Here is a 21,125-nt window from a genome sequence, read left to right on the forward strand (position 1 = left end):
AAGGGACCTCGAAAGATAATCTAGAATGTATACAAAAAGATTGTAAACTGGTTTCTGTTCCCTTTGGTTTCAGAATAATGGTAAGTCCCAGCTGTCCAGGCTTGGGTTTGTTACCCTGCTGTAAAACAACATTAGCTCTACTAGAGTTGAGGGTATTTCTGTGGCTCCAGCGTATCCCAGTGTCACTGGGAAGAGAGTTTGGGACTCACTGGTGCTGTACCAGCACTGCCACATCCGTGTGGAAAGCAGTGGAATTACACTAGCAAGAAAGTACAGGATGGGAGTGGTAGGTCAAGCCCAGCTTGGTGTTGACATAGTGCAAAAGGGTGTTGCGTTGCTTCTCTAGCATTGGCTTGTCACTCCCAACAAGTCTGGTCCAAGTAGAAGCATTCAAGAAATTCCTCACTATCCCATGAGCACCAAGGCCAAGTCTTTGAAATGTATCTTGCCCGTTTTTTCTATATTTCTGTTTCTAATACCACTTGTCCTTATGAAGCTGAGGTCTCTTATGTGGTGAGTTTGACCCTGTGCGCTGTTTAAAATGGCAGCATTACTGTATGCAGAAGAGCTACCAAAAGAGATCAAGCTATTTGCTAAGCTGATATCTGGCCTCCAGTGGAGGGTGGTCCCTCTGATACTGTAACTTGCATAAGAAATTCTTCAGTACTACCCCAAATGTCTTCCAAGACTTTGCAAGCAGTTGATGTATTCCCTGAAGCACGATGATTAGTTCCTCTGTCATTTACCTTCCACCCTTCAACCCTTAAGATTAATCCACTGTAACTATATATCCAATATGCTACTGTAAGCATATACCAGCATATACCGATACAAATGTTAGGGTGATACATAAATTGCAACGACAGTCTCTGCTGGGTGAAGGATTCAACATTGGTCTATAGGCAGGTACTTTTCTATCCACCTTTCAAGAACTGGAACAAAACATGCATTAACTTTTCAATGTGGACTGATAACAAATGGTTCAGTCATATCCAAACTGAATGGGCTGTTATGTATGTTTCTTCTTTTTATACTGACCTAACTATAGATCTTTATGGTTATTTTTTTTTCTGATATCTCTTAGAGTCTGAAGATTTCTGATCTTTATCCAGCTGTAGAATATATTTGCTTCTGCTGATATAGCCCGATTTGCAAGTCTCTCTGTTAGAAAGGAGTGTGTAATTAAGGCAACATTTTTGAAGCCAACCCAGGTCTAGAGGTAGGTGATAGTAGCTGGAGAAGCCTTGGAGCCTCTTCCCAAGAACAGACTCCACTAGCAGGGTCCTGTGGACCCCTGGACAACTTGCAAGCTCCTCCTCAGCAGAAACCTATGGTGAATTTCTTCTACAATACAGCCTGAAGGCAGGAGAAGGAGAAAGTACTAGAGCCTTGGCAAACTGTTACTCCACTAGTAACACGTGAGGACTCTGCTAAGTGCTGCCTAGTGAGGTTTCATAAATGTCTCTCTCCCAGCTGTTACTCAGCTTCCCTGCACAAGCTTGCCCCCAGCACTGCTCTCCCTCACAAATCAGGAGGAACCCCAATGAAACCAAGGCTGTGGGTTGGCACCACCCAGGGAGATCACAGGGCAGAGGCTGGTCCATGGTCTCTCCAGCAGATATCCAGAACTCACATCCTGAAAGGTCCCTCCCTCCTGTTGTTTGTAGGGGGTACCTGTCACCGAGGGGGCTGCAGCAGCAAAAGACAGTGTGGCTGTGGCAGCAGGAGCTGGCGACGGTGCTGCTACCACTGAGCAGGAGGGTGTTGCTGAAGGTGACAAACCTCAGGGAGAAGAAAAGGAGGCTGATGTGTCTCAGGTAACTCATGTCGGTGTACGGGACAGTGTGTTGGAATTGGGACAGATCCAGCAGCCTGAGAGAGGCAAGGCTGCTGCAGCTCTGTGCTCCAGGTCCAGCCAGTAGCAAGGCTGAGGTTCTCCTGGGATAGCCCTGGGAGGGGCCTACACAGTGTGTCCCTTCTTCTGAGTCCTTAATTTGGGTTGTGCCTGCCTTTGTGCCCCTGTGCTCCCTGGGCTTGTGGAGATGGGACTAAATGGACTGATGGCTACTGTGATGGGCCTGGGAGCAGCACAGACAGGGTATTGTTTGGGCTCCCCCTCCTGCTGTTGTCTCTCTGTGCTCCTCTGTGGAGACGAGCTTTATCACATAACCTAACTTTCTGGAGAAATAGGCAGAGAAAGTAATGGATTTTTTTATTGTCTCCTGGCATCATGTCCTATCAATAGCATTACTTTGGTTTATGTAAATCATGATGGTCAAGCTATGTATTTGCATCTGGCCTGCTACCTTTTCTTCTGCAAACTCTGAGGAGCTGTGGAACAGCTACAAGAGCAGATCCTGCAGATGGGCAGTCAGTTGCCACCTCCTGTCATTGCACGTTGTGTTTCTTCTGTGCACCGGAATAGGATGGTCTGGCAGAGGATCAGTGAACATGAACCTTTTCAGGTTGGATGCTCCAACAAGTTTCATTAAATGCTTTTTGTCCTAGGCTTCATTACTGGTCAGATGCTACTTACTTAGCCATTTTGCTTTCTCTGCTCCCAGTTACATTGCTATAAATCAGGAGAAATCCCCTCAATCAGTCAAAGAAATAGGTCCTGTTTCCTTCTTTCATCACCTTTATATTGCTATTATCCTGCTGACTTGAATTCCCAAAGAAATATAGGTCAGTGACTCCTAGAACTAATGGCTTTACCCAAACCCACCCAAAGTTAAGAGCAGGGTGGTGTTAATTTCCATGCACATTGAAAATGAAACCCAAACTACCTGCACAGCATTTTTATTTACTGCAATAATTTGTGGTAACATAGAAAGTAGATTTAGGAGGACTAAGGGGAACAGTGAAAACAGGGAAGTGATTACTCCTTTACATTCTTGCACAAGTACTGTTTTCTGTCTTAATGTAAGAATCCACTGTGGAGAAGAAAGAAATTTTGCCCTGTGCAATAAACAAAAAATTATATTTTTCTGCTTGAGATAAAGTACTAAATACTCTTGTGGTGCTTCTGTGGTTTGTTTTTGTGGTTTTTTTTTTTCCCCCAGGAAAAGGTCAGCAGCATCCCTTCAGTAGTAATAGAGCCAGCATCAAACAATGAGGGGGAGGGAGAAGAACATGACATCGTCGTGAATGAGTCCAAAGATGCCGCAGCAGAGATGGGCACTCAGGGCACTGACACTTCTCCCAGCGAAACTTCCCAAGTTGGAATCGAGCAGAAACCTGCTGAAGAAATGCAGGCTGCACCTTCTCAAGATCAGCCTGTTCCAGCAGAAGACACAGCTTCTGTGATGCCACCCGGCTTTCTCTTTAAGGTCTGCTTCTTCATTCGTCTTTTAGACATCCCTTCAGGTCTAGCTTCTGCGGATGTGTCTGTCTGCGCAGGCAGTGTGGTGACTTCTTGAGGCCAAAGGACACTTAGTTTAACAGCCAGACACATGCACACAAATCCACACAAACACAACTTTAACATTATGGTGTTGCTTCATACATGAAGTCTGAGAAGATACATTTGCTGCGCACTGTTGTTGCTGTGCATGTCCTTACGTAGCTGTAAGACTCACCGAAATACAAGAACCCTTTCATCTCACCAAATTACTACTGACAATGAATATACTGAGTAAAACTGCACTGCCACAGAGTTAGTCAGCGATATTGTATGATATATGCTAACAATATACCTGATACACTAACAATATATTTGATCATTAAGATCCCTTCCAACCCAAACCATTCTATGATTATATGAATATTAAAAAAAGGCATTTTTCTGGCCTGAAAATCTATAGTGGAAGATTTGGTTCTATTGAAACACATAGGACTTCTACAGTTCACAGTAACAAAGCTAAAATGTCATTTTGTGACTTTAGTAATATTATAGTTATAAACTGTAAGGGTAATCAAACAGAAAAGTTTAATGAGGCATAAGAGAAATTCTCTCCTTGGCTGGCAAGACCCAGAGGCTTTCCTGGTTCACAGGGTTCTTTGATAATGCTTTGCACTTCAGAATCACCGAGCAGCAGAAAAGCTCCTATAATAATTTGCATAGTTCAGACTAATTAGTCCCATAGCACTCCATAAGTATGCCATTCTTCTTGGTCTATTCTAATCACTCTATTTTCAGCAAATTTTGAGATAACATTGGGGCGAGGGTGAACAGTATCGTGCAACTCTGACTCAGACATGCTGACATAGTTCGTCTTTTGTTTTTCATCACACTCTCTTGGGTCAGACATAAATAAGGAGAAGCAGAATATATACCTGCCATCTGGTTCTTGATGCTATTTTCTTTTATTATTGCAGAGTTACCATGGAACTGGCTATGCTTTGAGAAAATTAGAATAGCATATCTCTTAAGGAGGTAGAACCATTTAGTTAAAGTGGTCTGTTCACAATGACATGCTGATCCTGCCAATGTTTTAATAATTGCCCCTTTGAAAGACAGTTATTTTTGGCATACCCATCTGCCAGTAAATGGGAGCTCTTTCCAGGGCAAGCATTAAGTAGGGTTCCCATTACTCACCCCTTTGATCACCTGTTGAATGCTGTATGTCCCAGTCAAATTTCCGTGGATGTTTCCAGCAAGAATGATATCCAGTGACCACAAGAGAATGAGAGAGAGTCTGAAATATCTGTTCCTGGGAGTCTTTCCCAATTTTATTTGCAAAATCCTGCCACCCCTCTCTCAGATCTAGTAGTGATAGTGGGGAATGACAGCAAGTTCCATACGCAGAAGGAATAGGGGTGGCAGGACTTGTGGGGTGTTGCAATATCATCTGTCCTTGAGATCCTGTAACCTTGGGGAAGGATCTTAGTTTTCCTTCAGTAGTCTCAGGAAGACTTACTTAAGCTGTCCCTGCTTCCAAGGATATGAATAGAAAACTTTGATATGAATCAATGTCAACATATTAATGATTTGAACATACCTGTCTGTAGCCATATGTTTGCATAAAGAAGGGACATTTTTTTTTTTTTTTTGCAATAAAGTTGTAACATAATTTTGTTCAGAAAATGTGTCTCCATTTAGATCATGCTTATATGTTTGGTGTTATTTTCTTCAGGTTGAAGTCCTACACGATTTCGAGGCAGCTAACAGTGATGAGCTTAACTTAAAACGAGGAGATATTGTACTCGTAATTCCTTCTGAGACCACAGCTGATCAGGTAAAAACACGTGGTTCTTTCTTGTGTTGACATTTTTCTTTGTCTCAGCTTTTTTCTCACAGATTACAGTTAATGGGGATGTGTATTCAAAATATCACTGCTGTTAGAAAACACGAAGATTTTAATTTTGTCTTTGTACTTGGTTTCATGTGAGATTAAATGGCACAGTTGGCTACAGTTAAGTCCCAGATATATGCTACTAAGAGGATCCGACCTCAGCATATTTTCTAGGGCTTTTTTTATGCTACTTTCTAGTGGATTTTATACAGGCACACATGCACACAAAGACTTAATATGGAAGATGAATTACAAATTGTGCGTTAAGTTGCTATATATAATCTTGTCTTAATATTGCAGCAGAACTGATTACATGGTCCCTAGATGTGCAGAGCTTTTATGTGTGGATTTGGAGAAATAGTACAAATTCATCCACAGAGAGCACTGAGACTGCACACAAATTGTGCTGTCCTACAGCCAAAATGTATGGAGGTGCTCCTATGTGTGCTGCATGCCTCTGAAACTAGCTCTGCCCTCTGGAAGCCTGAACCTGAATTAAACAACAGTTTAATTTCATTTAAGACATCTAATTTTGTTTTAACAATGCATGTCAGGTGAATTTTTAAACAATTTTGTTCCATGTGTTAAATGGAATTGCAGTGAAGTGATTTGATCTTTGGCGACTGCTTTAGAAGAGAAGACCGTACTGCACACAGTTAGCACCAGCCACTTTGTGGGCGTCTGTTGGTGCCAGTAGTGCTGGTGAAAAGTCTCCTGTTGATTTAGGGGTTGAGAGGTGGGGGACAGGATCCTGCCTAGTCAGGTAGTTAAGGTCACTGCTCTGAATGAAAAATATTTCTTAAAATAGGTCTAAATGCTAACGCACTAAGCACATGTGAGTGCTGGGGACTGTATTTGAAATTGTTTCGATGGTTGATGCTGTCCAAAGGTAGGTAATAACTGGTGTTGATCATCTCAGCTGAACTTTCTTTTAATATAAGAGATAAGTAATGGTTTTTTGTGTTTGTGATTTCTTTTTTTATTTCAGAATAAAAGATTTTTCTTTCAGCAAGGCACTTTGCTCTTTTTATAGGGATAGATTGTTATCCTTACTCAAATTATGCTGCATCTTACCTCATGGGCAGCTTATCAGTATTTGCAGAATAGGATAGCAAAATCTGCTCTCTGTCTTCAGTCTGTTTTTCTTATGATGTTACGTATTAAATATGCTTAATCTTCACTTGGTGAATCCATGAAGTATATTCTTCTCTTGTGGTGCGCATCAAAATTCCATTAGCATTAATTGGAGTAAATTGTGTGCAATGATGGAGAAAATAAACCTTTATGTATTCATGTTTCTGAAACCATTCCAGTCATATCTTTATTACTCAGTACATATTTGCCTTTCATGTTAACATCACCATAAAGCTTAATCTTTTTGTCCTTTACCAGGTACTTTGTTGATCTATATAGAGTCTTTTAATCTTTGTTATTCTTTATTCTCCTTCAAAATTGACCTGTCTAAAAGCATAATTCTAATATAGCTGGTAGCATCAGCCTGTGTTCCCCATTCGAAGCAAACCAGTCCCACCCAGGAGCTTCCATTTTTCCATTAGTCTTGAGTGGATGTTATTATCCAGTAAAACTGTTAATTCACAGAATCAGAGAATCACAGAATGTTAGGGATTGGAAGGGACCTCGAAAGATCATCTAGTCCAATCCCCCTGCCGGGGCTGGATTGCCTAGACTATATCACACAGGAACGCGTCCAGGCGGTTTTTGAATGTCTCCAGAGAAGGAGACTCCACAACCTCTCTGGGCAGCCTGTTCCAGTGTTCAGTCACCCTCACCGTAAAGAAGTTTTTCCTCAAATTTAAGTGGAACCTCCTGTGTTCCAGCTTACACCCATTGCCCCTTGTCCTGTCAAGGGATGTCACTGAGAAGAGCCTGGCTCCATCCTCTTGACACTTGCCCTTTACATATTTATAAACATTAATGAGGTCACCCCTCAGTCTCCTCTTCTCCAAGCTAAAGAGACCCAGCTCCCTCAGCCTCTCCTCATAAGGGAGATGTTCCACTCCCTTAATCATCTTCGTGGCTCTGCGCTGGACTCTCTCTAGCAGTTCCCTGTCCTTATTGAAGTGAGGGGCCCAGAACTGGACACAATACTCCAGATGCGGCCTCACCAGGGCAGAGTAGAGGGGGAGGAGAACCTCTCTCGACCTGCTGACCACACCCCTTCTAATACAGCCCAGGATGCCATTGGCCTTCTTGGCCACAAGGGCACACTGCTGGCTCATGGTCATCCTGTTGTCCACTAGGACCCCCAGGTCCCTTTCCCCTACGCTGGTCTCCAACAGCTCTGCCCCCAACTTGTACTGGTACATGGGGTTGTTCTTGCCCAGATGCAGGACTCTACACTTGCCCTTGTTATATTTCATTAAATTTCTCCCCGCCCAACTCTCCAGCCTGTCCAGGTCTCTCTGAATGAAATTCCTTCATACAATCTACTCTGCCTGTGCTAGAAAGCTGTAGTTCCTCTCTTCTTTCTCTCAGATATTCCACATGCTTCAAAAACGCATCCCCAGTTACATGTACCTAGCCAATGCCATACATAAGCTGTATCTGCTTTAATGATGCTTATTGGGGGGCAGAGGCCAGTACACCACCACATGCGGCCACTGAGCGATCATGACTTGGTGTTTTACATGTTCATATTACACTATCTCCTTGTGTACTCTCTGTGCAATAATAATACGGGAGCATTAGAAATCCCCTGATCATCATGGCTTTGCTCTGGGTCCTGTTCTAAAAAGGAATAAAACACAGAGTTAGTGAGATGAGAACAGGCTGATCATTTAAAAAAAAATACTGTATTGATTTTATTCCAGGTAGAATTGATAACACTTAAGAGAACTCAGCACTTTCCAATAAGAAATCTCTTTGTTCCATTGCTTGGGCTGTGGATTTGGTTGGCAATTTTGCATGTCAAATTCTGGTTTAGGTTTCTAGGCAATTTTTGAAAAAATAGTTGAATATCAACTAAGTTCAAGTTTCTAGAGATAGTAACTCCAGAGGATGCAAGAACTGTTATTTCTTCTGACCGCTGATACATGAACAAGAGAAAAGAACTCTCAGGAAAAAAAATTCGGATTGAAAACTATTTTTACCACCCATCTATGGTAGCGTGTAATGTTTCTGGCCCACTGCTATGCTCTTAATGCACGAGTGCACCACTATTATTGTGGGAACTTTGAAAAAGTTTCGACAGAGATTTGCACAAATGCAGATCTGGTATAATGCTGGATGACCTGGAAGACTGATTATCCAGTTTTGAGTTCAGCTAGGGGTTAGATGGGCTAAAGGCAGTACAATATGCTCACAGTCACTCAGTCTCACGAAACTCTGGTCTGGCAGAACAAAGAAAACAGTCTGTGCAAAATCAGAGGCTGCTTTTTCACCAAAGCACCAAATCTTTTACCCACATGACTCTGCAATGTCTTTGGGTCTGAAGCTCATACCAAGGAAGCGGGGAGACCTGAAGTTTAAGAGACTCTGTCTTTTTTCCTTGCAGGAAGCTGGCTGGTTGACAGGCATTAAGGAATCCGAGTGGCTTCAGTACAGAGATGCAAATAGTTATAAAGGACTTTTCCCAGAGAACTTCACACGCCATCTGGAGTAGTTCTTTGCTCAGGCATACGAACGTGGTACGAAGCTCAATCAGTAGGTTTTTAACCTCTTTGAAACGTGGGAGCCCACCTTTTTGTAGTTTAAGCTGTTAATGGTTTACAGACTGGTGCCAGACAAAGCTTGTTGAAACATATCGAAATGAGCATGAATGCAAACAGTTAAGCTAGCAATTTCTGAAGCAGTACATGAAAAAAAAATCAAATAAAAAAGAAATGTCCTTATTTGTTCACACGTACGTGGCAACAGGTTTGTTTGTGCTTTGTCAGAGCTATGGTGATCCTGTATTTGGTCCTTTACCATGAAATCTGAAATTAGCCTCCTCAATACCAAAACCTTAACTTCTCTGCACTAAGTGTATTGTATTGAGTTGCACTGCAGAAGATTTAATTAGTTATCCTGTAGTAATGAGGTCAAACTATTATAAGTTTCATGTGTTTAAAAAAATAATTAACTGCTGCAACATTTTTCAATGTTATTTTTGGACATGCGTAATATATATACACACAAGAACTTATATGTGTATATATAAGTGCATATGGATATATATGCATTTCCACAACTTCATCGTAGTTCTTTGACTGTGTAGTATCATCAGTACATGCATTGCTCTTTCACTGTCTGGCATTACAGGAATCTGTTTTGTTCCAAAGCAAAACTAGCTGCTCCATTGCCAAAACATGATACAGTATCTGTGTTTGCAATGTGAAATTTTCATTCTGAGATGATGAATAACATCATGTTCAAAGCTGCTAAACCTTTGAGAAGGCATGGCTCAGTCTCCCCTTCCAGCTGCAGTAGTAAAGAGATAAATCTGGAGGGGGAACTGTTATGATGCTAATCTATACTTTTTTATTTAATTGGCTGAATAAATAAATAAAAAAAGAAAGAACTAATCTCTGAGAAGAAATAAACACAATATATTTTCACTATATGTATTTATGCAGCGTACCTTCACAGATCCTTTTAAAATAAGATATATAATGTATCCTGTATCAAAAAGTCATCTGTAACTTATGTTTTCCAGTGCTGTGTCATTAAAAATAAACCTTTGATCCAGAGAAGCTGTTTCATCTGTGGTGCTTTTGAAGTTTTGTAACACTGAAATTCGTATAGTTTATATGTTGTATTAGAGAATTGAATCTTAATTTAATACCTCTTTGGAAAAAGAAACATGGCATTACAGGTGCACCATCTAAATTCTTGCTCTCAACTCTAGTTGTGGCCAGAGCTCCAAAAGGTCTGAACCCCAGATCAGCACATCTGCTAGCTGCTCCTCTTGTTCCAGACGCTGATCTCCAGCTAATACCTGTCCACAAGCACCAAGGGAGCTTGCCTGTGCTTGACCATCTCTCTAACTGAAGTAATTTTTTGCTTGTCCATTTGTTTTGTGTGGAAAGAAAGTTCTCCATGAATCTGCTCTGTTGTGTTTGCTGATGCATGGAAGCTGCAAATATTTAGGAACATCTATATTTTCCTAGCAATTCAGTTATTTTTCATGATATTTTGGTTGGGGACTTGTTTTGTGTGCAAACGGTGTCTCTTTCCACTCTATTTCTAATTTGTCAGATTTCGGTTGAAGAAACAGATTTTTTGTTGCTCTGGAAGAGGAGGAAAGTTGGCTTCTCTCTCTTTTTCAGAATACAGTAGCTTTCAAAAGCAAGTCTAACGGTAGCTGTGTTTTGTGAAGAAGTTGAATGGCTCAACTGTGATAGCTGGGATTTTGACTTTGAAATGTCACAATGAGCAATCAGAGTCTAAGGAGGTTGCAGGAAAGCTCTTTGGTTTTCTGTTCATTCCTTTAACAGGTTTGGCAGTCAGTAGTGATCCAGGGCCAAGAATCGCATCAGGGAAACAACGTTCTTTTGGTTTTGGTGTGTTACAATAAATTCCAGACTCCAGTGCACCACTTTGAGGTGGTCATAATAACCTATTACACCTGATTTATGGTGAGACACTGATGACCTCCGGGCCAGTTTCCTGCTTAGCTACATCTCAATACTTGCATTTCAGTAATAGCTGCTCTACAGATCACTGCAACAGACCAGCACTGGATGATGGAGCCTCAGTTTCCCTGTGGACACTCAGTTTCCCATGCTGCCACTTCTTTGACTGGGGTCTACAATCAAGTGAGACCATCATGTGTGACAGCCATAACCCTAAGGAAGCAGAGGATGCTATGATCAGCTCAAAGCATTTCTTTACCTGGTGCTGATGGTGTGCAGTTACCATTATGCCCTCTTGGTGCTAGAAGTACCCAAGTCAAAGTCAACACCCTTAGCCTTGATTCTTCTAATGTCCTTGGTATGTGTCAATGGGCCAAATCCACTGGGAAGGGGTTTGCAGCACACTTGAGGTTGTATATAGACAGGAAAGGTCTCTGGTCTACAGCAAACAACTTTCATGGTTTCTTCTGACTTACTCTTCAGAAATACTGCTTGACTCTACTCTTCATTTCTTAATTCCACCTCTGTATAAAGAAAAATATAATTTCAAAAAACATCAAATGTCCACATCTTGCTGCAAGGACTGTCGTTATTTGCTGGCAATAAGAAGATGAAGATGTACTGATAATGTCCCAAAAGCCATGCTGTTGCACATGATGCCTGTGTCATTTAAATGCTGCAGGTTACTGTGGACATGGCATACTATTCTGACATTAAGTATGTCTTTGTATATCCCACATGCACCTCAGAGCCACAAAGGAAACAGATGTCTTACAGGAAGGATGAGGAGAATTATTAATGTTGTATCTTTAAAATTCCTTGCAAAATTTCACATACTAAGATGACAGATAGTAAAGGAAGGACATTGACAGGTTAACCAGAATGGTAATTTTCCTCATTTTCCCTTCTAACAGAAGGACTTCATGAATAGAAACGTATTTATCATTTTGGGTTAACAACTGTTTCTCATACTCAATTTCTTCTTATTCTAGTTTCATTAGACAGTCAGACTTACCTCTCAGACACTTTTATGTCTGCAGCTCCTGGGGTGAATAGTATAAAATAAGTGTATTTCTCTGTGATTTATGGAAGCTTATTCTAGGGCAAGCAGGGGAAATTCTTTCCAGTATGTACTGCTGTTACATGCCAGTGTATGTACCCTCGCCCCTGGAGTTATATTAGCCCAGAATTACTTCCCCCTTTTCTTGGATTTTTCTGATTAACAAACTACATTGGACTTGGCGAATTACTGAATTTCATGCTTTCAGGTGATTGTAAAGCAATAACTCATTGTATCTTAGTTTCTCTAAGGACTTATTTATGCCTAAGACAGCACATACTACTAACCTTGTACGGTAGCTATAATTTGTAATTCTACATCAAATAAACCCTTGAAAGATTTAGGGACCCAATCTCTTGATTCTGCATGCTGATTATCATAGAATGGTTTGGGTTGGAAGGGACCTTAAAGATCATCTAGTTCCAACCCCCCTGCCACAGGCAGGGACACCTTTCCACTAGACCAGGTTGCCCAGAGCCCCACCCAACCTGGCCTTGAACACTTCCAGGGAGGGGGCATCCACAGCTTCTCTGGGCAACCTGTTCCAGGGTCTCACCACCATCACAGGAAAGAATTTCTTCCTAATATCTGACCTAAATCTATCCTCTTTCAGTTCAAAACCATTGCCCCTCATCCTATCACTCCATGCCTTTGTAAAAAGTCCCTCTTCAGCTTTCCTGTAGGCCCCCTTCAGGTACTGGAAGGCTGCTAGAAGGTTTCCCCGGAGCCTTCTCTTCTCCAGGCTGAAGAGCCCCAACTCTCTCAGCCTGTCTTCATAGGAGAGGTGCTCCAGCCCTTTGATCATCTTCGTGGCCTCCTCTGGACTCCCTCCAACAGCTCCATGTCCTTCTTACATTGGGGGCCCCAGAGCTGGACACAGTACTCCAGGTGGGGTCTCACGAGAGCAGAGTAAAGGGGCAGAATCCCCTCCCTCGACCTGCTGGCCACACTTCTTTTGATGCAGCCCAGGATACGATTGGCGTTCTGGGCTGGAAGCACACATTGCTGGCTCGTGTTGAGCTTCTCGTCACCCATCACCCCCAAGTGCTTCTCCTCAGGGCTGCTCTCCATCCATTCTCCGCCCAGCCTTATGCACAGCGTGGCCTTGAAAATAAGGCAAAATAACTGAAGATGGAGGAACATCTTATGTGAGTGAGCTAATAAATTGTGTATTTGCAGCTCATCTATCTGGTTTACAACCTTTCATGAATAATGAAAAATGCATAAGCTGAATGACACTTCTGTCTCTTTTCTTCTCCTCTTCCTCCTCTCCCCACCTTGCTCCACCTCTTCCAGACTTCACAGACAGGTGCATCTGTCCCTGCCACAGAAGACGGAGGAGAGGCTGTGGGGTACGGTGCTACTCAGATTGCGTGGCACTTGATTCCAGGATGCTCTGATGCCCTAATGCCAGAAAGACGTGAAGTAAATCATAGTCTCTTTAAGCTCATGCTTAATGAAAATTTTTTAGTGTCTTGCCGACACAGGAAAAAGACATCAAAAGAAAGTCACTGTGATGGGTAGGTTAGATGGATAGAGTTGGGAAAGAGCAGTCACTGGCTGTAGGAAGAGTTCACAAGGCTGTCCCCTCTTGCACACCCATGTGCAGGCAGAGCATGAGCATGTATTACAGCTGTAGCAGCCAGAAGTACCACAGTAACCTCCAGAACGTGGCAGTTTGTTGCTTGAGGGGCAAAATCAAATTTTATTGTTATTTTTTAAGAGATTTGCAAGATCTTTATTTTGTGTTTAAAACACTAAGGTGAAAGTTGATGAAACACCACCTGATAAGCCAGTTCCTGGCTACAGAAAGTAGTTAGTTCAATTAATTAAGCAAGGTTACATTTCTGAAAGCAGCTCAAAAGAGCTTGAACAAGTTTTTCCAGCCAGCTGTGATCAGCAGTGTCACTGTTAGCTCAGATATGCTCTCTGGTGGCGAGACGTTTGCTGCAGACAAGAGGATTGTGATGGACTTGGTGTAATAGAGTCAGTGACACTACGCGACAGCCACTTTGCTTCTGTTTTAAACTCCGGCTCTTTCTGGAGTAAAGAAATCCTGTTTAATTAGGAAGAGGAATTTTAGGAAACGGCATGTTCTCAGTCCAGGTTCAGAATTAGAGGATATGAAGTGGGCTGTGGTTTTGGACTCAGCATCTCTCTAAATGTATAGATGTCTAAGATGATAGTCACCTTTTGAAGATTCCTTTCTTAGCTCTTCACCTGTGTGATTTCAGCTCTGATGCTATCTTTGTGTGTACCGTGTCTCTGGCAGCATTTCAAATATGTCTGTGTTTCTCTTGCATGGACATCTTCAGTCTGACCTGTTTAATCAGCACAGAAGCATCCTAAGGGGAAAACCGCAGTGCTTTCCAAATGGTGTCTTCCATAACTGACAGGAAGACCTTGTAAATAACATTAATTTGGCAAAGCTGAAATCATCCCAAAGGGAATTGTGCTGCACATTAGATGCTTAATAGCAGTTAAAGGAAACTTTAGTGAAAGAAAATACCTAGACAGTAGCAACGAATCTGGTGAAGGGTCTACAGCATGAGTCTTACGAGGAGCAGCTGAGGGAACTGGGGTTGTTTAGTCTGGAGAAAAGGAGGCTGAGGGGAGACCTTATTGCTCTCTACAACTACCTGAAAGGAGGTTGTAGCAAGGTGGGTGTTGGTCTGTTCTCCCAGGTTACAAGGATAGGATGAGAGGAAACAGCCTCAAGTTGTGCCAGGGGAGGTTTAGATTGGGTATTAGGAAAAATTTCTTCATGGAAAGGGTTATCAAACATTGGAACAGGCTGCCCAGGGAAGTGGTAGAGTCACCATCCCTGGAGGTATTTAAAATACGAGTAGATGTGGTGCTGAGGGACATGGTCTAGTGGTGGACTTGGTAGTGTGAGGTTAACGGTTGGACTTAATGATCTTAAAGGTCCTTTCCAACCAAAACAATTCTATGATTCTATGATAAAAGTACCACTCCATGTGTATACAGGATTTCTGTCCAGCCACAGGCACTAAATCCAATGCAGAGAGCAAGAAAGCAGCATGTAGCCATCAGAAAGAGAGTCTCCAGGAGTCACTGAGACCCACATCTGCTGAAGAGGGTCAACAAATGCAGAAGTCCTATATGTCCTCAGTCTGGCTTCAGAGGACAAAACAGGCTGGGGTCTCTTTTGGTGCTATAGGAGCATGGCCTTTGGTGCAAGCCAGGCTAACCCCAGGTGACTAATCGTGCCTCTATAGTCACCTAGACAGTCTGCTTGTAGTACAAGGTAAAATTGGACCAAGAACATCAAAACACTGTAAAGGTAAGTCATTGTATACTTAAATTATTACATTTCCAGGTTATGTGCTACAAAGAAGAAGGTGAATGTACTCCAGGCTTCCTATATTTCATGTGCTTCAGGTAATTATGCAAAAGAAAGTCAAATTCTGTGTAAAAGTTTTTTAATTTAAACACATTGTGCTGCAATGGAAGGAAGAATCTGGCTGTGTGTCAGTGAATGAAAAAGAAATGTGATCTTAATTGAGGAATAAGCTGTTCAGGTTAAGACAAAATTGCTAAATGAGAAGGTCATACAAAATTCTCTCTCTCAGTGGCCAGAATCTGACAGATTCCATACCTGGCACTGTGCTGTTGCTCCCAAAGTCTTGTAGAGATACAAATGAAAGTGGAAATTGTCCATAGTCTTTTGCAGGGATTCAGAACACCGTATTTTAAGCCTAGAAGGTGTATGTTTTACAGGAGAGGCTTTATAAATGCTGAGAAACTTCAAGTATCTCCTAGCCCACGAAAAAAACATGACACTGCTGTCCACTTAAAAAGTGGTCATGAAAATTAAAGTGACTGATGCACAACTGTTTTCCTTAAAAATGTCAAGGTATTACAGGAATTCTCAGTGTCCATCAATGCCTATAGATGCTGTATAGCATCAACACAGCTGCTCAAAAAGGGGCTTCTGAGAGTTTTAGTCCTTCATACCCAGCAGAGGGTGGTAGATGCAAGAATTTGCATTTGCCAAATTAGCTGTCATTTGGATCAATCTTCACCTATGGGTTTGTTTCATTAATAGCTCTCATTATCTGAAGTTGGCTCATACCTGCAGACACACAGGGTAAATTCGGTGCAATAACAGCAGCAAAACCAGTTTTATGTACGCAGTAACTGCCTACTTCCAGCTGCAGGCAAACGAAGACCAAAAAGTACATTATCAAGCCGCACCGTAAGTCATTACAGCAACATATCCTTGCATCTCATATATATTAAGTATACCAAACATGGTAAATCTGCACCAAGTAACAGGTTACTCAGCTGATTCAATTCAAAGAGACAATGTTGGTTTAAGAGGGAAAAATAATTTTATATGCTACTTCTGCTTAAAATAATTTTATGGTCTACCTGTGTTTAAATAAATAGCTAAATAATTAACTATGGGAAAACATTTTAGAACAAAAAAAAGGTCTTCATTTTCTCGCTCCTTCACACTACTTTGACCTTGTGAAGCCAGGTTCCCTCGTAATTTTCTTGTGTCTCCTCCTGTCTGTGTGTCTCTCTGTTCAACCTGCCCATGGTTTGTCCTGGTTTCACTGGAGTGACTGAAAACTCTGCTTGACTTGTGGTTCTTGGGCGTTAGTGCTTCAGTATTTGACTTTCAGCCAAAACAGCACTGATGATAAATTGTTTGCAGTCCTTTGATGTTGGAGCGCTCAAAACCAGCAAGCCAGTCAGTCCTCAGTTGCTTGACACTGGCTCTTGAGGCTACAAAAATACTGCACAAAACCACTTCCTCCCTAAATGGAGTCCTCGAAACAGTAAAGGAGGTAGAGAGTGGAGACTTCTAGGGATAATACCAGTAAGTAAAATATTCCACCATTTTTCTATACTGCCTGCTTGGTTTAGGTCTGCAAAATAGCATGCAAACTCAGAGCATTCCTACTCCTTGGTTTTGCCCTTTTCTGAGAGGTCTGGAGAAAAAAAAAAGGTACTGCCAGGAAGTGTGAGGTGAGGGTTTCTAGATGATAGATCTGTTCGATGCAGGGTCTCTGGCCAAATGGCTCTGCCTAGCCCATGATCACTTCCCCCACCCCAACTTTTTCCTGGAATAAGGAGCAGCCCACACATGATTCTCATAGGGTTTCATCTCCAAGATGTAGGTGAGTTAAAGCTGGGAATGGATGTCAGTAGGAGGCAATGCAGAAGGCCAGTAGTGCAGTGTTGGGGGTCAGAAGTGAATTGAATACAGTGGTCTTGTCTGCCTTTCAAGGAGATGCAACGCACAGTCTTCATGCTTTGAAGACTCTTCCACTCTTCCGATTTACCAAATGGGAACTAATCTGACATTTTGTCTAGGGTTTTCCCCCCTCTCAAATACCAAACACTTTGTAGAGTTCCCTTTCAGTGAAAGGAGGCACCCCTCCACCTTCACAGGCTTTCACACCATGATGACGTGACCACGCATCCCCTCTCAGCCCTGGTGTGTGCCCATGTCCCCTTTGTTTCACTGTTAAAGCCTGAAACTTTCTGATACGCTTGAAGCAACAGCAGCTGCTGAGCTTCCTTATTTTTTTTATCAGAGGGTTTAGGACTTTGTCTCTCATCTTGCTCTTTCAGCCTTGGAGTATTCCTTTCCTGGTAGCACACAATGCTGCTGGCCCTTGAGGAGCAGCAGTGGGGGCATGCAAGCCTCCTGGAAGCCTCCTCAGCTTGTCTCTTTCCCTGTAAGTACACATTTCTTTCCATGTTTTTTAATGTTCATTGTTTTTAATGGTCATTGTTTATATAGGGCCGTGTACCTGATGCCCTGCAAGGTAATGTTATATTCCAGAGAGCAAAAATAGCTCTACTGTGCAGAAACTAAGGAATGGAAGAGAAAATTTTGGTCCGCGGGTGGTCAGAGAAGTATGGATGCACAGCAAGGTCATGCACTGATTCACCAAGGCTGCAGCATATCTAGGTACTCCTCAGCGAGTGTAAGTCGTTGGTGTGAGACTTCTCTCCTCTGTAGTATCAGCAGTGCGCATTGCCCCGGAGATGGATTCACCTCCTGTGAACCCCAGCTGCATTATACCATAAGGATAATGATATTTTTCCTGCATCAAAGTGAGCAGCACATGCACTGATCAGACATTTTACTTTAGTCCTGAAGATGTCCAAACCTTCCTCTCCTAAACATTTTTTTTCAATTAATGAAAATAATGTTTCCTTTATGTTCAATCTGACCCTTCCTCATTTGTCTACTAGATACAATCTGTTTACCAATACTCCAGGCAGGAAGCAGGCTGCTCTTCCTCTCTGAACAAACTCAGGAGCACTCTCTTAATCAAGATCCCCCATGTAGTAAAATGAACACTTAGCAGGAAATTAATTCAGTTATCGTGATTGCTGTCATGGTTTTATCTGGTTAGTGATCGATTCATTGCTGTCTTAGGTGCTTCAGAAGACTGCTTTGTGAAACCGTCCCTACCCCTGGGCAGTTATGCTCTCAATCAATAAGCAAAACAGACAAAGACCATGGAAAGGGTGAAGAATTACTCTCTTTTTTTTCCAGTCAGGCACTTCAGCACAGAGAGGTTTCCAGGTGGGTATCACTGAGCATTTACGTGCCCAGCTGAGCTCGCTGCAGGGATGGGCATTCTCCACTGCTGCAAGCCTGAGCTTTTGCAGCTGGTCTGAGACCAGGCAGAGAGGGAGAGGGGGCTGAGGTCAGGCTCTGGCAGTGTCCTTTCACCAGGCTGCTCATGGACATGCCTGTGCTAGCATGTCTATATTTTTATTTATGTTCTCCTAATCAAGTCCTACTATGCTGAATGTCTTGTCACTGTTACGTTGTCACACTCGGTTTCAGACTGACCTGCGTGTTAAGTACGTTAGAAAACGCCCAGGCTAGCTGTCTGCATGGCTGAGCATTCACAAGCTCAGGCAGTATGAGGAAAGGGAGGAGGATGGTGCTCATACAAAGGTGAGTGTAGCCAGCTTTGGTTTGGGGGCTGAGTGGCAGGAGAGCAGAGCACCTCTCCGCCTGATGAGACCCACATGGGTGCTCCCCAGCTCTCAAAAACCAGTCCCTTGGTCACTTGTCTGTGATTATCCAAGAGAGTCATGAGGGGGATTGCTATTAGGTATACCCTGGCACAGAGGGGCAGAACAGAGGAAGATGATGGTGCCTGCCGGGCAGAACAACAGCACAGTGACCTGACCTGGTTAGAGGCTTGCAGGCACAGGCAGCACTTGCCAATGGCATCACCAAGTTTTCACACTGACACACCCTTCTCTGCCTCTTTTTTAACAGGAAATTAAGCCAACACTGTATAAAAAACCGTCACTTGCCTCTTCACCAATTCATTTGCATTTTTTGGAGGAACAAGGTATCAGTAGATATGTTTTTTAATGTCTTTGTCTCTCTTGGGGTTGAACTATCCCAGCATCTCTGAAATTCCTTTTCCGAGGAGCTGTGGCAGAACTAGAAAAAAAAAAAAGGGCTTCTTGAAAAACCCTCCAAACTTGTCTCTTGCCTTGGAAGTAAGTTGTATGTATTAGTTATTCTTAATGATCTCAGAATACGTTTCTTCTTGGTTTTATATCACACTTCCATTTATCATCCAGCCTAATTATGCAGTTTAGTATTTCCAGTGTCCTATTACCCATGTCCCAAGGTCTAATGACACTTTCCAGATAACTTGTGAACAAATGGCTTGATTCCCCTGTGTGATGGCTGAGAAATGTGCACAATACAGCCCGCACACTGGAGATAAGGTTTTGCATTTCTCCCCTCCTCACACTCTGCAGCACTATGTGCCTTTGCCAGCAGAAGTAGGGAGTAAAGCTCAGCCCCCCCTTTCTCACAGCTGGGTGCCTGTGGTGTGAGGATACCCTCATGTCCCCAGGGATGAGGATTTCTTGCTGCAGCCTCATCCCTGCTGCGTCCTCCTTTTTCTCCCTCCAGGTGTGCGCTGGGCCCTCCACCTGGACCAGGAGCCAGTCTCCATCACAGCCCAGCCACTCCCAGAGGACATCATTGTCAAATTTACCTGCAAAGTAACTGGAGGGTCACAGTTCACCTACATGCACTGGTACCAAATGCCACCTGGGACCCATTCCCCACCCAGAGACACTGGTCTATATCACCCTTTCTGGGTCTGATATAAATTGGGGCACAGGTCTCCCCCAAAAGAAATATCTGGTCTACACAAGCAAAGACACCTGCATGCTGTTGGTGCACAAGCTGGACTGACAGCAGGTGGTACCACTGCGCCGCAGGGGACTGCACCCACAGCCATTCCCTTAACCTTCTGCCATTTACTACGGCAGTGATGTGTTTGCAGAGGAAACATCCCCACAACACCATGAACTTTTGGTGTAGAGACATTCCGGCTTGTTTGTCTAGACATGGGAGAACAGCAGGTAAAAAAGGCCAGGAAGTGCTTGGCAGGGGACTAGGGGCAGCCAAGGGAGAGAGAAGGAGGACGGGAGAAGTGCTATCATAAATGACTAGGGAACAGGAGGGCATTTTGGATGAAATTGCTGAGTTTGCATGTCCCGTGGCAGTTTTCAAGTTTTATCCCATGGATGCAAAACCCAGAGGGATGAAGCAGGAAAAGGCTTTCCAGATGTAAATAGGGAAGGGCACAGAGAAAAACCACCTCCATCTTAGAGTCCTTTTCAAACTGTCTTCAGTTGAAGACCTGGGCAGGAGGCAGGAGGGACTGCATAGTGCCTGGGATTTCCAAAGGGCCATCCTAGAAGCCACGTAGCACTGTCTGCTGCAGCTCCCTCATGCTACTCAGGAGCAATTCAATATAATTGCAGTCTTTGGGAGAGTTAATAAGAAGTAACCTACTTTGCACGATGCTGAGCATCTTGTCCTTCCTTCCTAGGTTGTTGACTCTTCCTTCCTGAGCTGTTGAGTGGTATGAGGTATGGCACACAGCTGATAAGCAGCTGGGAGGTGCTGCTAAGCTATGGTTTATTTATCAGATAAAAGTCAAGCACAAACAAGAGCTATTTACAGAAATATGGTATGAAGTTGTTGAAGTTTACTTCTAGTTTCTAGAACTACAAGAGAAATTTTAAGACACCTCTCAGATCCTACAGTCCATCTTGTTCTCCATGTAGGATTATTTCTTATATTGTTTCTATGGCAATCCAGTTATAGCAGTCCCCAAAACAGAGCTGCCATCATCTCCAAGGGGAAATGAAGGGCTGGCTTACCTCAAGATCAGGACATTGTCTTGATTGACACTCTGAAGTTGCTGTACCAGCATG

General features: G+C 42.9%; 1 protein-coding gene across 1 annotated transcript in view; it reads left to right on the forward strand.

Annotated features, from left to right (window-relative positions):
- The window catches only part of AMPH (amphiphysin), a 121,580-nt gene extending 112,724 nt beyond the window's left edge, over positions 1-8,856 (forward strand). The window contains exons 19-22 of the mRNA XM_068404973.1: positions 1,668-1,817; positions 3,063-3,329; positions 5,076-5,177; positions 8,749-8,856. Of these exons, the coding sequence (XP_068261074.1) occupies positions 1,668-1,817; positions 3,063-3,329; positions 5,076-5,177; positions 8,749-8,856 (627 nt within the window). The remainder of the gene's footprint in view (positions 1-1,667; positions 1,818-3,062; positions 3,330-5,075; positions 5,178-8,748) is intronic.
- The last annotated feature ends 12,269 nt before the right edge of the window (positions 8,857-21,125 follow it).

This window comes from Nyctibius grandis, chromosome 7 (genome assembly GCF_013368605.1).
Source record: "Nyctibius grandis isolate bNycGra1 chromosome 7, bNycGra1.pri, whole genome shotgun sequence".
Lineage (NCBI taxonomy): Eukaryota > Metazoa > Chordata > Aves > Nyctibiiformes > Nyctibiidae > Nyctibius > Nyctibius grandis.